This window comes from Hyaena hyaena, unplaced genomic scaffold (genome assembly GCF_003009895.1).
Source record: "Hyaena hyaena isolate Hyena2069 unplaced genomic scaffold, ASM300989v1 scaffold_97, whole genome shotgun sequence".
NCBI classification, from domain to species: Eukaryota; Metazoa; Chordata; class Mammalia; order Carnivora; family Hyaenidae; genus Hyaena; species Hyaena hyaena.
This window is the reverse complement of record NW_024080728.1, coordinates 444805-460086: the sequence shown is the minus strand read 5'-3', so window position 1 is coordinate 460086 and position 15282 is coordinate 444805. Positions and strand designations below refer to the sequence as shown.

The 15282-nt window shown below is 36.3% G+C and overlaps 1 protein-coding gene across 2 annotated transcripts in view; it reads left to right on the top strand.

Moving 5' to 3' along the window:
- The window catches only part of P4HA1 (prolyl 4-hydroxylase subunit alpha 1), a 74182-nt gene that overhangs the window by 8053 nt on the left and 50847 nt on the right, over positions 1-15282 (top strand). For both annotated transcript variants that reach the window (XM_039235114.1, XM_039235115.1), the window contains exons 2-4: positions 10660-10765; positions 12473-12569; positions 13881-14032. In XM_039235114.1, coding sequence (XP_039091045.1) covers positions 10675-10765; positions 12473-12569; positions 13881-14032 — 340 coding nt within the window. In that variant the 5' untranslated portion in view covers positions 10660-10674. The remainder of the gene's footprint in view (positions 1-10659; positions 10766-12472; positions 12570-13880; positions 14033-15282) is intronic.

The window sequence follows — 15282 nt, the reverse complement described above, 5'->3', positions numbered from 1 at the left end:
AGCAGGGGAGGGTCAGAGAGAGAGGGAGATACAGACTCTGAAACAGGCTCCAGGCTCTGAGCTGGCAGTCAGCACAGAGCCCGACGCGGGGCTCGAACCCACAAACCGCGAGATCATGACCTAAGCGAAAGTCGGACGCTTAACCGACTAAGCCACCCAGGCGCCCCTATTTTTATTTTTTAAAATAGATTATTGTCAAGTTGGTTTCCATATAACACCCAGTGCTCATCCCAACAAGTGCCCTCCCTCCATGCCCATTACTCCCCTACTTTCTCCCCCATCCCCATATTCACTTTTATTTTAAATTTATTTATTTAAATTCAAGTTAGTTAACATACAGTGTAGTATTGGTTCCAGGAGTAGAACCCAGTGATTCAACACGTACATATAATACCCAGTGCTCATCCCAACAAGTGCCCTCCCTCCATGCCCATTACTCCCCTACTTTCTCCCCCATCCCCATATTCACTTTTATTTTAAATTTATTTATTTAAATTCAAGTTAGTTAACATACAGTGTAGTATTGGTTCCAGGAGTAGAACCCAGTGATTCAACACGTACATATAATACCCAGTGCTCATCCCAACAAGTGCCCTTCTTGATGCCCATCACCCCCATTTAGTCCATCCTCCCACCCATCTCCCCTCCAGCAACCCTCAGTTTGTTCTCTGTCTTTAAAACTCTCTTACGTTTGCCTCTCTCTCCATTTTTATCTTGTTTTTCCTTCTTTTCTTCTATGTTCATCTGTTGTGTTTCTTAAATTCCACATGAGTGAGATCATATGGTATTTGTCTTTCTCTGACTGACTTTGCTTAGCATAGTACACTCTAGTTCCATCCACTTTGTTGGAAATGGCAAGATTTCATTCTTTTTGATCACCAAGTAATATTCCTCTGTGTGTGTGTGTGTGTGTGTGTAAAATACATACTTCACTTTTGAATTTTTACACGTTTTCTCGTTGTTTTGTGTAAGGTGGAAGCTAGAACTCTTTAAAAGACCTATGCAAATCTAGTACATCAATAACCAATGATTTTCTTTTTTGGTATACTGTTTTCACAACCACAGGTGTGCTTGCTAGGTAATAAGATAACCATCACAGAAGTAAATATGAGGCAGAATACTGGTAAAGGAAAACAGAGCAAGTTTAAATTCAATTTTGAATCCAAATTCCAATTTAAATCTCTTTTTTAAAAAAGTGGATTAAAGTAATATTCTAAATTCTGTATCTCTGATATAGAAGTGGCACTTATTGGGTTTCTAACAAGCCAAAAAATTACTATATTACTTATTTTGCCTATAAGAATATTAACTGTAGGGCTAATGAGAGAAACTATTAATTAAGACTCTGGGTTAAACAGAAACCCAACTTCTAGGGGCGCCTGGGTGGCTTAGTCAGTTAAGCGTCCGACTTTTGCTTAGGTCATGATCTCGCGGTTTGTGGGTTCGAGCCCCACGTCGGGCTCTGTGCTGACTGCCAGCTCAGAGCCTGGAGCCTGTTTCGGTCTGTGACTCCCTCTCTCTCTGACCCTCCCCTGCTCACCCTGTCTCTCTCTCTCTCTCCTAGAAATAAATAAAACATTAAAAAAAAAATAAAAAGAAACCCAACTTCTACTAGCACATAGTGAAATGTATGTAAATATTGCGGGGATAGGGAGTTATCTTAACAATTGAGGTCAGAAATGTGATTAGACTTCAGGAATATCTGGAACATCAAAATGTTGTCTTCTGTCATGTCCATCTTTCTGTATATCTGCTTCATTTTTTATTCTTTCCAGATAAATTTCATTTACTTTTTGGCCCATATGTTAAAACTTGGTCTGTTACTTCTGAGCTTTATATAATTCAGGCATTCAAAGAGTGCTTGCCCTTTTTTTCCCTCAATTTTATTTTCAAAATTTCCAGAAAAGAACTTTGAATGGCCACTTGATGAGGAAGAAGTATCATGCTGTTTAACATAATTGACAGGACTATGGAGAGGAATTAAAGGTAGATTGGGGCAGTAAAAAAAAAGGTAGAAGGGGAAGTCCAGAAGAAAGTAGTGGTGGTAGAAGTACTACACAGGCAAAAATAGGTGTGTGTTTTTGAAATGATATATTCAGGTTCTTTCTGACAGGGTAGACTTTGAATTTTGCAGGAATCTTCAAAAGACAGACTGTGTAGTACTTTCAGTTAAGGGTGACATCTTGACTTAGAGCTTCTTGCCAATCAAATTTCAAAATGCTGTTCATTAAAAAGCTGTGGGAAAGAGGCTAACATGATTTCTGAGTTTTTGATAGAAAAGTTGGTCATAATCATAAAAACACTTGTCTGTCAGATTGTATTTACTAGAGCTGTAGCTCACTCTCTTTGGGAGCAGAAGTATGACTCCCAAAGAGAATTCATGGTGTTAAGTTAAAACAAATGGCAATTTGCCAGAGGGATTATAGGGAAGAACAGAAATGTAACTTAGTTCTATTAAGTTAAAACAAATGGCAATTTGCCAGAGGGAATATAGGGAAGAACAGAAATGTAACTTAGTTCTATTAGTGGGTACTCTTAGTTGTCTTAGAAGATACATCGTGTGTATATGGTAAAGACATGCCAAGTCTTGATATATACCACATTGTAATAGCCTAAAAGTAGAAGTCTGAATTTGGGAGCACCTGGGTGGCTCATTTGGACTTTGGCTCCGGTCAAGATCTTGCAGTTCACGAGTTCCAGCCCCACATAAGGCTCTGTGCTGACAGTTCAGAGCCTGGAGCCTAGTTGGGATTCTGTGTCTCCCAGTCTCTCTGAGCATTCCCCCTCCACTGCTCCCCAAACCGCTCATGCTCACACTTTTTCTGAAAAATAAACATAAAAAAATGGGGTGCCTGGGTGGCTCAGTTGGTTAGGCATTTGACTTTGGCTCAGGTCATGATCTCACGGTTGGTGGGTTCAAGCCCCGCGTCGGGCTCTGTACTGACAGGCAGCTCAGAGCCTGGAGTCTGCTTCGGATTCTGTGTCTCCCTCTCTCTCTCTGACCCTCCCCTGCTCATACTGTCTCTCTCAGAAATAAATAAAAAACATAAAAAAAATTAAAACATGAAAAAAAGAAATAAAGAATACTTAATTTGTGCTGGTCTTTTGCATTGACTATAAAAACTGTCAAAAAAATTAAAGTCTAACACAGATGTCAGGAAGACCAACAGTTGAATGTGGGATTTGTATGAGGTTAAGTGAACTTAAGTTGGAGCCTTCTAAAAGATTTGGAACCGTTGTGGAAAGTATGGAGAGGCTGATACAAGGAGACCCATGGAAAATTTTTAGCGTCAGAGAAAGTTCAGATTAGAATATCAGGCATTCTTTAGTTGGCCTTATTAATTTTTGATGATTTTTCTGGGAAAGACCAACTTTTTAAAATGTTGCAATTTTATTTCTTGGAAGAAAATGTTAGAACGAAAGACTAATAGAATTATTTGCCAGATACCCTGTTCCTAGTAATTCATTGAGTAACTTGTATGCACAATTCAATGAATCCTGGTAACTCAAAGTTGTAAATATTTACAATGTAGTAGGACTGTTTTTAAAATCTGTTTCCAGGTGTGATTGACCCATGGGTATTGGACTTTCCTGGGAGAACTATAGGAAAGTTTTGGATAAATATTATACTTTACTATTTGTTTTTATCCAGGCTTACCTGAGAATGTGTTTTTTAGTAACATATTTCTGTCCTCATGGCTTCCAAAATATAATATTCATGCATATTAAACATTATGTATAATGTACATGTATATTATAAAAATTCGATAATAAACACTAATAAACCTGCCATCTAACCAAGGTCAGGATATTATCCGTAATTTTTCTGTAGTGTTTCAGCACTAAATTATATGGCAGTATAAATTTATCTTTGTATCTTTGACTCCTCTTTGGCTTTCTTTTTTCTTTTCCTCCTCTCTTTTTTCCTTCCTTCCCTCATTTCTTTCTCTTTTTTTTCTTTCTTGCTTGCTTTCTAAGTTTGTTTATTTATTTTGAGAGAGAGTGAGCACGAGTGGGGAGGGTCAGAGAGAGGGAGACAGAATCTCAAGCAGGTCTGTGCTCTCAGCACAGAGCCTGGTGTAGGGTTTGATCTTGCAAATTGTCAGATCATAACCAAAATCAAGATTTGGAAACTTACTGACTGAGCCACCCAAGTGCCCCTCTTTTTTTTTTTTTTTTTTTGAGTCTAGTCTTTCTAGGGAGCTGAGATTTACCTTCCTTATATTCTCTTTAACCCATCTAATTTCTACTTCAAGCTTACTTGAGGACTTAGAACAGGAGACTTATATCTTACTATTTTTTTAGGATTGTTTAATTTTAATTTTTTTTTTAATGTTTTATTTATTTCTAGGAGAGAGAGAGAGACAGCGTGAGCAGGGGAGGGTCAGAGAGAGAGGGAGTCACAGACTGAAACAGGCTCCAGGCTCTGAGCTGGCAGTCAGCACAGAGCCCGACGCGGGGCTCGAACCCACGAACCGCGAGATCATGACCTAAGCAAAAGTCGGACGCTTAACCGACTAAGCCACCCAGGCGCCCCTGTTTAATTTTAATTTTTAATCTCTACACTCACTGTAGGGCTCAAACTCACAACCCCAAGATTCAGCGTCTCATGTTATACCCACTGAGCTTGCTATTTTTAATAAAACCCTAATGTCTTTTAAGAGGCTTGACTCTTTAGATGCTTATAATGATGTGCTTTGCAAACTGCTAACTGAATGAAGATGGAAGTAAATGGAAATGAGACATCACAAGTAAGGAAACCGTTGTTTTAAAAACCTGTGATTGGGGTGCCTGGGTGGCTCAGTTGGTTAAGTGTCCAACTTCGGCTCAGGTCATGATTTCATGGTTTGTGGGTTCGAGCCCCGCGTCAGGCTCTGTGCTGACAGCTAGCTCAGAGCCTGGAGCCTGCTTCGGATTCTGTGTCTCCCTCTCTCTCTGACCCTCCCCTGCTCACAGTGTCTCTCTCTCTCAGAAATAAATTTTTAAAACATTAAAAAAATTAAAAACCTGTGATTAAGATATGCTTGCTTATTAGCATGTCATTTAAGGTTTCTTTTTCTTTTTCTTTTTTTCTTTTCTTTTTTTTTGAGAGAGAGACATAGCATGAGCAGGAGCCGGGGAGGGGCAGAGAGAGAGGCAGACACAGAATTTGAAGCAGGCTTTAGGCTCTGAGCTGTCATAAAAAATTAATAAGGCCAACTAAAGAATGCTTGATAGTCTAAACTTTCTCTGACATTGAAATTTTTCCATGGGTTTCCTTGTATCAGTCTTTGAAACCTTCCACAACTGTTCCACAGGCTTTTAGCAGGGCTCGAACTCACAAGCTCTGAGATTGTGACCTGAGCCAAAGTCTGATGCTTAAACAACTGAGCCACCCAGGCACCTCTTAAGGTTTCTGAAAAAATGTGGATGAGACATAGTATTAAAAGAAATTAGAAGACTATTCACTAGAGTAATTAGAAATTCAATTATATTTTTCAAAAAATTGAAGTAAAATTTTACTCTCTTAAAGGTGGAGAGCACCTTTTGTGTGATTTCAAGGGATGTTTGTATCTGGTGGTTTTCAATGTGTGATCCCAAGACCAGCAACATCACCATCACCCGAACTCGTATAATTATCTAAGTACCTCAGACCTTTAGGTGATTTTCATATAGCTAAAGGTTGAGAACCACTGTTCTTATAGGGCTATCTTCCTTTTTATTAACTAGTTTAGATTGGCATGGTAATGCTGTGTGGGTCTGAACTTTTTTTTTTTTTAATTTTTTTAAAATGTTTTATTTATTTCTGAGAAAGAGACAGCATGAGCAGGGGAGGGTCAGAGAGAGAGGGAGATACAGAATCTGAAACAGGCTCCAGGCTCTGAGCTAGCCGTCAGTACAGAGCCTAACACAGGGCTGGAACTCACGAACTGTGAGATCATGACCTGAGCTGAAGTCAGATGCTTAATTGATTGAGTCACCCAAGTGCCCCTGAATTTTCTCTTTTAAGTGACAGAGATCCAACTTGAACTAGCTTAAAATTCCTTAAAAAGGGAATTTAGAGGCCCCCTTACTGGGTTGGAATATTGGAGTAGCTCACAGATTCAAAGCAATAATTGGAAGAATCATGGCTATGGAGCTTGGAATTGTCTCTGTATGACTTTGTTCTGTTTATAGATTGGGTTCCTGGGTGTCCTTGACAATTGGGAAAGATTGTCATATGTTGCACCAAATTCGCATCCTCTGAGCTTAGCAACTCCAGAAGGAACTGCTTTTTACCATTTCACAAGTCCACCTCCTAGACATTATGTTCGTGGGAGTAAGTGTCAATGACTGGCTTAGCCTGCATCATATGTCTGTCTGTGGGAGGAAGGATGATAGAAAAGTGTACTACTCTGACAGTGTAGTCCATGGCTACATATCTGGGTTGCTTTCATATAAGTTTACTATCTTTAGAGCAGAGCGAGAAATCTGGAGGCATATAGAGCTAGAATATGGAACATGTTCTAATGTGGATAGTATTTGTTAGCTAACTTTTTGTATTAGAGAGTAGTTAACCACTTCATTAAAAGTTTAGGGTGACCATACATAGTATGGGAGTTGATGTTTTAGGTTTATTATTTTGTATATTTGGTCACCATAGAAGTAAATATACCTTAGGGCATCCGGAAAATACAGAGAAATAGAAAAAAATTACCTAATGTTCTGTCTAGAGACAGCTACATTTTCGTGAATTTCCTCCGCATGTTTTCATGCATAGTTATGATCATATTATGATGTTAAGTTTTTTTTTGTTTTGATCAGTATTTATGACTTTCAGAGCAGTAGAAACAATCTCATTCATTTTTTTTTTTTTTAACATTTATTTTGAGAGACAGACAAATCATGAGCAGGGAAGGGGCAGAGAGAGAGGGAGACAGAGGATCTGAAGTAGGAGCTGATAGCTCAGAGCCTGACAGCAGGGCCCAAACCCACAGACTGAGATCATGACCTGAGCCAAAGTCAGACGCTTAACCGACTGAGCCACCCAGGTGCCCCTAACTTAATCTCATTCAATACAAATTCTACAAAGGTTAGAGTTGTACGATGTTAATTTATTTTCTTTAATCCTTTATTTTTTAAAGGCAGTTTAGGTTCATAGCAAAACTGAGAGAACTGTACAGAGATTTCTCATATATTCCCTACGCCCACACGTGTAGCCTCAACATCCCCCACCAGAATGGTACATTTGTTATATTTGATGAAACTACATTGACATACCACAATAGCCCAACAGCCATACATAGTTTACATTACCCATTCACTCTTGGTGTTATATATTCTGTGGGTTTGGACAATGTATGTCCCAAAATAAATGATGTATTTATCATTATGATAGTATACAGGGTATTTTCCCTGCCTAAAAATCCTCTGCTCTATCTCTTCATCCTCCCACCTCCCAACCACTGATCTTTTTATTGTTTTCATAGTTTTGTCTTTTCCTGAATGTCATGTCATTGGAATCATACTTTTTTTACTTGGTAATATACATTTAAGATTGCTTCATGTCTCTTCATGGCTTGATAGCTCATTTCCTTTTGATACTAAATAATATTCCATTGTCTGGATGTACCACAGTTTATCCTTTTACTTACTGAAGGACATTTTGGTTGCTTCCAAGTTTTGGCCATTATGAAGAAATCTGTAAATATCCATGTACAGGTTTTTGTGTGGACATAAGTTTTCAACTTTTGGAGATAAATACAAAGGGAAACAATTGCCATTTTATATGGTAAGATATATATCTGATTTTTTTAAGAAACTGCTAAACTGTCTTCCTGGATGGTTGTACCATTTTGCATTCTCCCCAGCAATGACTGTGAGTTTGTTAATTTTTAAGTTTTGTGTTTTCATTTAAATTCACCTGTTAAAGGATATACTCATTTTAAGTTCCTTGACATATATATAGCACCATCAATATTTTAATTGTGAATTTGTTAAATTTGTTTAGTTCATTTGAAGGACAAAAAAAATCCTTGATTACTGAGTGAACTTTTTAACTATTTTTAGTTCTTCTTTTATTACTTTCTGTGTCCTTTATCCACTTTTTATTAATATCTTAGTGGTCTTACTGATTTGTATGAGTTCCTTAAATGAGCTCTATTTTCTTTATTTTCCTAGTATGTAGTTTTATAGGGTTTTTAAAAACATATATGAGCCTAGATTATTTTGCATATTTAAATTCCATCTGGCTTTTGATGGGTTGTTTTATCATTTTTAAGGTTCAGAAATTCTTCTCTCCTTTTAGAGATCCAGTAACTTTTCTTTTTGTTATTTTTTTGTTAATTATAACTCTTTAATCCATAAGAATTTATTTTGCAGCATGATGTAAGGTGAAGTTATATTTATTCTTCATTTGATTAATGCTTTGAATTTTTATGTAAGCTCCATCATTCTTAAAATGCAGTTTTCAAACTTTGGTAATATCTATAGGCTAATGGTTCTTGATTCATTGAGAGGTTTAAGGACAATGAAAGGTTTAAGGACAATGAAAGATGGTAAAAAATTTTAGTGACAAAATATATTTTAGCTGTGAAAAAATAATCTCTTACCTGACAAATCTAAACTTTCTTTTTACATTTAGATATAATTTCTGATTAGCCTTCTATTAGTACAACAAAAGCATTTGTATTTTCTGGAAATAACAATTATTCATGAAGAAAATTATGGCAGAAATCCGTGTAAACAGTGAGAAGATTCTAGACTCTTCAGACAGCCCAGGATTTTGAAAAAGCCTTGTGCTTTGGCAGGAGCCCAGGGGAGGAAGTGTCTGCATCTGCTGCATTCTAGAAGCCTTCCCAAAGAGTTACTGTAAAGTAGCCAAGAAAGCAGTGTATTTCACTACTGTGTGGTTCTGGAAGTTTGTGGCAAACTTGAGGGAGGAGACTTAGGAGTACTTCCAGAATGTCACTTTCTGTGGTGATCTATTTTTTATCGAGATTCAAGAAGGGAAAAGTAGGGTGTGGGGTTTTTTTTCCCTCTTCTTTTTTTTGGCAGAGTAGAGAGTTTTCTAATGTGAAGCTGAACCTGTTGGTTTAGGTGCAGTCACTTGGAAAGAGTCAGTGGTGCCTGCTCAAGGAGGAATAGGATGACAAAGAGTAACAAATGGGAGCCTGTTATTGAGGCAAAAGGTGCGGTAAGAGTAACTGATTTTCTTGTGAGGTAATAAGGAGGACTTAAAATTCCATGTATGTGATGGTGGAGGAGCAAGAAAAGAGTGCAATGCAATGAGGACATTTGGGAAAGAAGAGTAAAATCTTTCTGCTGATTAGTTGAAGTTGCACTTGCCATGAAGAATCCATTCTAGAAAAGTCTGTGCTACCAGGGACAAAGAAAAAAGACAGAAAGGGTTTGCTGCCAAGTTAAAAAAAAAAAAAAAAATCCACAGCTATGTACTAGGCTAAGAATTTTTACATAGAACACAGTAGATAGAAAAACCTTAGTACCCGGTCCTTTAAGAGAAATTCCTAGCTTAAATCTACAGCATTGTTTATTCTTTTTGGATTCTTTACAACTTTTTAAAAATAACAGCTTTATTGAAATATAATTTATATACCATACAATTCACCCATTTAATGGTCATGATTAAGTAGTTTTTAGTACTTTTACTACAGTGTTCTTCAACCATCAATCACCAGTCAATTTTAGAATGTTTTCAACACCCCAAAATCTACACCTTTTTAACTTATTTTTTTAAAGCTTATTTGTTTTGAAAGGAGAGAGAGCACAAGCGAGTGCGCATGCACACAAATGGGGGAGGGGCAGAGAGAGAGAATCCCAAGCAGGCTCTGTCTGCACTGCCAGCTCAGAGCCCAACGAACCATGAGATCATGACCTGAGCCGAAGTCAAGAGCCATCCAGATGCCCCCACATCTGCAACATTTAATTAAATTTATTTTAAAATTTAAAGACGTGGGGAAAAGATGGAATAAGTTAGGAATTTGAAGGACTAATCAGTGGCTCTGAAACCTTTTTTTCCCTTTAAAACATATTCTAACATCTTAGAATGTATTTTGGTAATATTTAAATTAATTTACTTTAATGAAGTATATTTTTATGGGAAATTCATGGTTTAGATGTAGATCACAGAGAAAACTTATTTTTCAGGCTATATGAAAGAGGTACTATTATCTAATCACTCTAATTATAACAGTAACTAAGAAAACAAACTCAGGTTGAATTTTTAACCACAAATTATCAGATAATAGCATTTATATTTTTCTTTAACATGAAATATAAAGTTAATACTCTAGTTATATGCAAAATAGAGGCACCTGGGTGGCTCAGTTGGTTAAGCATCTGACTCTTGACTTTGACTCAGGTCATGATCTCATGGTTTGGGAGTTTAAGCTCCACATCAGGCTCTATGCTGAGAGTGTGGAGCCTGCTTGGGATGTTGTCTCCTGCTCTCTGTCCCTCCCTTGCTTGCTCTCTATCTGTCTCTCAAAAATAAATAAAACTAAACTTTAAAAAAGTGATAGTTGCTTTTATTAAATTATTAAATCAATTCATAAGATTTGATAACAGTCTAGGGCAACCTTAGGGTCTGACTTCCAATTTGTTCATAGGAAAAATTGGTTGAGAACTTTTCCTACTTTTTTTTTTTTCTTTTTTTGGTAACGGCCATGTTTTCTCTTGTAGGTGTGTGGCTGAAAAATGAAGTCTTCCAAGACGATCTGGTGTATTTTAATTGTAGGGATTCTACTTCCCCAGTCTTTGGCCCATCCAGGCTTTTTTACTTCAATTGGTAAGTCTTACTATTTTTTGGTTTGTATTATTTTTGCATTTAAAATTTTCCATTTTTAGGAGCACTTGGGTGGCTTAGTTGGTTGAATGTCCGACTTGAGCTCAGGTCATGATCTTGTGGTCCATGAGTTTGAGCCCCACACTGGGCTCTATGCTTACAGCTCAGAACCTGGAGCCTGCTTCTTATTCTGTGTCTCCCTCTCTCTCTGCCCCTCTCCAGTTCATGTTCTGTCTCTCTCTGTCTCAAAAATAAATAAACATTAAAAAAATAATAAAAGAAAATAAATAAAAATTTCCAGTTTTAGTTGTTTTTTAAATCAGTAAAAACAAATACAGTGTATTCTCAGAGACTGAAGTATTGCTTTAGTCCCTTTCCCTCTCCAAGTCTCTCTTTTTTAAAATTTAAATTTTTCATTAAATTTTTTTCTGATTACAAAAGTAGTACATTTTTAGGCTAGAAACTTATGAAAATTAGAAAAGAATACCAAGAAAAGTCTTTGTTAGTGAGTCCATTCAGCAAATAATTTAATATACGTAGTCTTTTTTTAATGCACAGTATTACAAAAATAGCATATTGGTTAGAGGCGCCTGGGTGGCTCAGTCAGTTAAGCATCTGACTTTGGCTCAGATCATGATCTCACGGTTCATAGGTTCAAGCCCCACTGTCAGGCTCTGTGCTGACAGCTCAGAGCCTGGAGCCTGCTTCAGATTCTGTGTCTTCCTCTCTGCTCCTCCCCCACTCATGCTCCATCTCTCTCTGTCTCTCAAAAATAGATAAATGTTAATTTTTTTTTTTTCTGAGAGAGAGAGAGACAGCATGAGCAGAGGAGGGTCAGAGAGAGAGGGAGATACAGAATCTGAAACAGGCTCCAGGCTCTGAGCTGGCAGTCAGCACAGAGCCCTATGCAGGACTCGATCCCATGAGCTGTGAGATCATGACCTGAGTCGAAGTTGGACACTTAACTGACTGAGCCACCCAGGTGCCCCTATTTTTTTTTTTTTAATAGCATATTGGTTAAAGGAGAAACAGACAAGTACATAGGATGTAGGAACTCCATGTCTTCTTTCCCCCAGAAATATTTTTCATGTTTGATATGTATCCTTTTATATTTTCCTATATGCATACTTCATCTGCCTTAAATTAGATGTTTTCCTTCATCCAGTTGACTGGTTCTACCCTAGTTGATTGTAGTGCTAACTAAAACAAAAATATTATATTTATGACATCTAATTTCAGGATATAAAATAATGAGTCTTATAAATACTTATAAGTAACTAAACACAGATGATTTGAGTTTCATTTTTGAAGTATGCTTTTTGTTAGTGTGGTTTTTGTTTAGTGAATAAAAAATTAATTCTAATTAGTCTCAAGAACAAAGAGTGAGAGCAGAGGTAGAGAAGAAGAAAAAGTAGTGTTATTTTGTAATTTAAAAATAAAATCTTAGATGAAAAGACAATTTGCCAATATGGTCCAATTTGCAAAATGAAGTAGCTTGAAAACTAGAATTGGAACATATGATTAGAAAGATTTTGTCTTTATTTGTCTGATTTAAAAAAAAAGAGGAGAAAAGATGTTTTCTCCAACATATCTGTGTCCAATGCCAGTTGAATCTTCTCAAAGAATAAAGAAGTCTTGATCATTTTGAAATTATTCTAACATACTTATGTTGATCAGTGCAGGTATTTGATAACCTTCTCTTCCTTCTAGGTCAGATGACTGATTTGATCCATACGGAGAAAGATCTGGTGACTTCCCTGAAAGACTATATTAAGGCAGAAGAGGACAAATTAGAACAAATAAAAAAGTAAGCAAAGTGTTCTACTTATGATTTTGACTCTACCTGGATATTTTCATTCTAGAGCTCAAATATTCTTTTCACAGAAGTGGAAGCCATTTGTCTTAAAAAGGCAGCTGAAATGACTAACATAGGAGCACAAAAACCAAGAGTTAGGCCTGGGCCAAGAGTTCAGGTAGGGGAACATGGATTGAGATAAGGATATAAATGGCTATGGGTGTTGACTGACAATATCTGAAAGTGGTTGCTAATTTCTTCTGTCTTACTCTAATCTCCGTAATCAAGTCATCTTTGGGAGCAATTTTCCAATTCTGTTTATTCTTCACTGTTATATTTCCATTCTAGAGATTACAGTGATAAGTATTGTTAGTATTAATTGATACAGCTTTTCCTTAAATGCTAATTTAGTTTTGATTGACTCAGGTTCATAGTTAATCCTGACCTGAGAATTCCTCCCTTTTGTTTAGTGAGTAACTGATTATTCAGTTTTTGTTTGTTTGTTTGTTTTGAAGTATAGTTTTTAGGTACTGGGGCACCTGGGTGGCTCAATTGGTTGAGTATCTGACTCTTGATTTTGGCTCGGGTCATGATCCCAGGGTCATGGGATTGAGCCCTGCATATAGTTCCGCGCTGAGTGTGGAGCCTGCTTGAGATTCTCTGTCTTCCTTTGCCCCTCTTCCTCATTTGTGCATGGGCATGTGCGCACACTCACTCTTTCGAAAAATAAAATACAGTTTTTAGGTACTGAATGTAGACTTTTGGTATAAGTTTGATTTAAATGAAAATGTAACTGAGTTTTGGGTGGGCTAATTTGTACTTTATAATTTATTATTTGGATTTAAGGACTTGTGAGGAGATGTATATTTTAGACTTTTGCTAGAGAGATTCAATCACAACTTTTTAAAGATAGGTTCCATTTACTGTAACTATCAGAGAGAAACAAAACTAAAAGAAAAGCCTTATTATATTTTGATTCTACCAAACTAGATGTTATCCATAACAGCCTTGCTTTAAAAATAATTTTTTTAAGAGAGAGAGATTGCTTATGCATGCACTATTCAGGAAGGACAGAGAGAAAGAGAGAGAATCTTAAGCAATTTGGGTCTTGATCCCACAACCTTGGGATCATGACCTGAGCCAAAATCAAGAGTCTGACGCTCAACCAACTGAGCCACCCAGGAACTCCTAAAAAGATTTTTTAAATATAGTTTTAACTCAAAAGCCTCTAGTCTAGTCTTTTTTTTTTCTGAATGTTTTACTAAATTGTGTTCTTCCTTATTAAGTGTATGTATGTTCCATTTATGTGTCTTACATTTTCAGATGGGCAGAGAAATTAGATCGACTAACTAGCACAGCTACAAAGGATCCAGAAGGATTTGTCGGGCACCCTGTAAATGCATTCAAATTAATGAAACGTCTGAACACTGAATGGAGTGAGTTGGAGAATCTGGTCCTTAAGGACATGTCAGATGGTAAGTCCAATGTAAGAATAAGAGCCAAAAAAAAAAAAAAAAAAAAAAAGTAAGTCAATATTGCTGCCACCTGTGGAAATGCCAATAGTAATGAATTCAGTTCCCAGAACTTCAAGTGTTCAGTGTTGTAACTGAAGTGTTGCAGGATATATTTGGTTTGACTAGAATTAGTCTAGATCCTGAGTTCTTGTTTTAAAAAAAAAAAAAAAGAAATAAAAACTGGAAACAGAAATAAAAATAAAACTTTAGGGTAAAAAAAAGTAATTTCTGTTAGTGGTGACTAGCCTGGTGCTATTTGCTTTGAAATTTATAAAAATGAATTATTTGACATATAGCTTAATTACTGAAGGTAATCGTAAAATGAAAAGGAGCTACATGCCAAATAATTCATTAAATGAAATAATTCCTAAAGTGAAAAGGATTATCTTCAGACTTTAAAAATTTTATGGGTAAATCTCTATCTTCTAATCAATTTTTAATGTATTGGGAGTGGTACTGTAAGGAAAACTGTTAGCTATGTTCCACAGAATATTTTGAAGCTTAGAATTGTTTTACTTAGACAATAAATTTAAAAACTAAGGCTACAAACAGTAATAGTGAAGGTCTTTCTAATTGAACAATAAAGTTGTAGTTGGAGTATTGAGGTATTTTAGATATTTTAGTAACAGACACAGAAAACTAAGTCTGGAGTTTAAGAATTAGAGGGAATATGCTTAGAGTAGGAGCTCAAATATTTGTTCAGTGACTAAATGTGGAATGAAAAACAGCAAGAAAGAGGATGAAAACTGAGCTAGCTATGTAAATAAATGTAAATACTCTAAGGAGGCTTACAAGTGTTTGTGAGTAGTAAACCATTATGCATAGGCCAGGAAACTTTGGAAAGAAAAATTAAGGCAAGCCATTTGTGAAAATTTCTTCATGATAAGAGGGAAATACCGGTGATCAATTGCTCTCTTACGTAGCACCATGAGAACATTTTTAAAGTCATGTACATATGTGTACACACACACCTACACACACATTTAATTTTTAAAAATTCTCAAGTAATGACCTTTAAGACTTAAGTTTTTTTTATAAGGTAAACCTTGAGACTTTGGTGTTTTAATCTGTGGTAGTCATCCCATAATTCTATAATACATATATATTTTCTCTTTTTTATTGGAAATGATTTAAGCAACTTCTTACATTTTGATTTGGGTCATAGACAATTTGTGAAACTTGTAAAACTTGTAAAATTCCATGTGGTGATT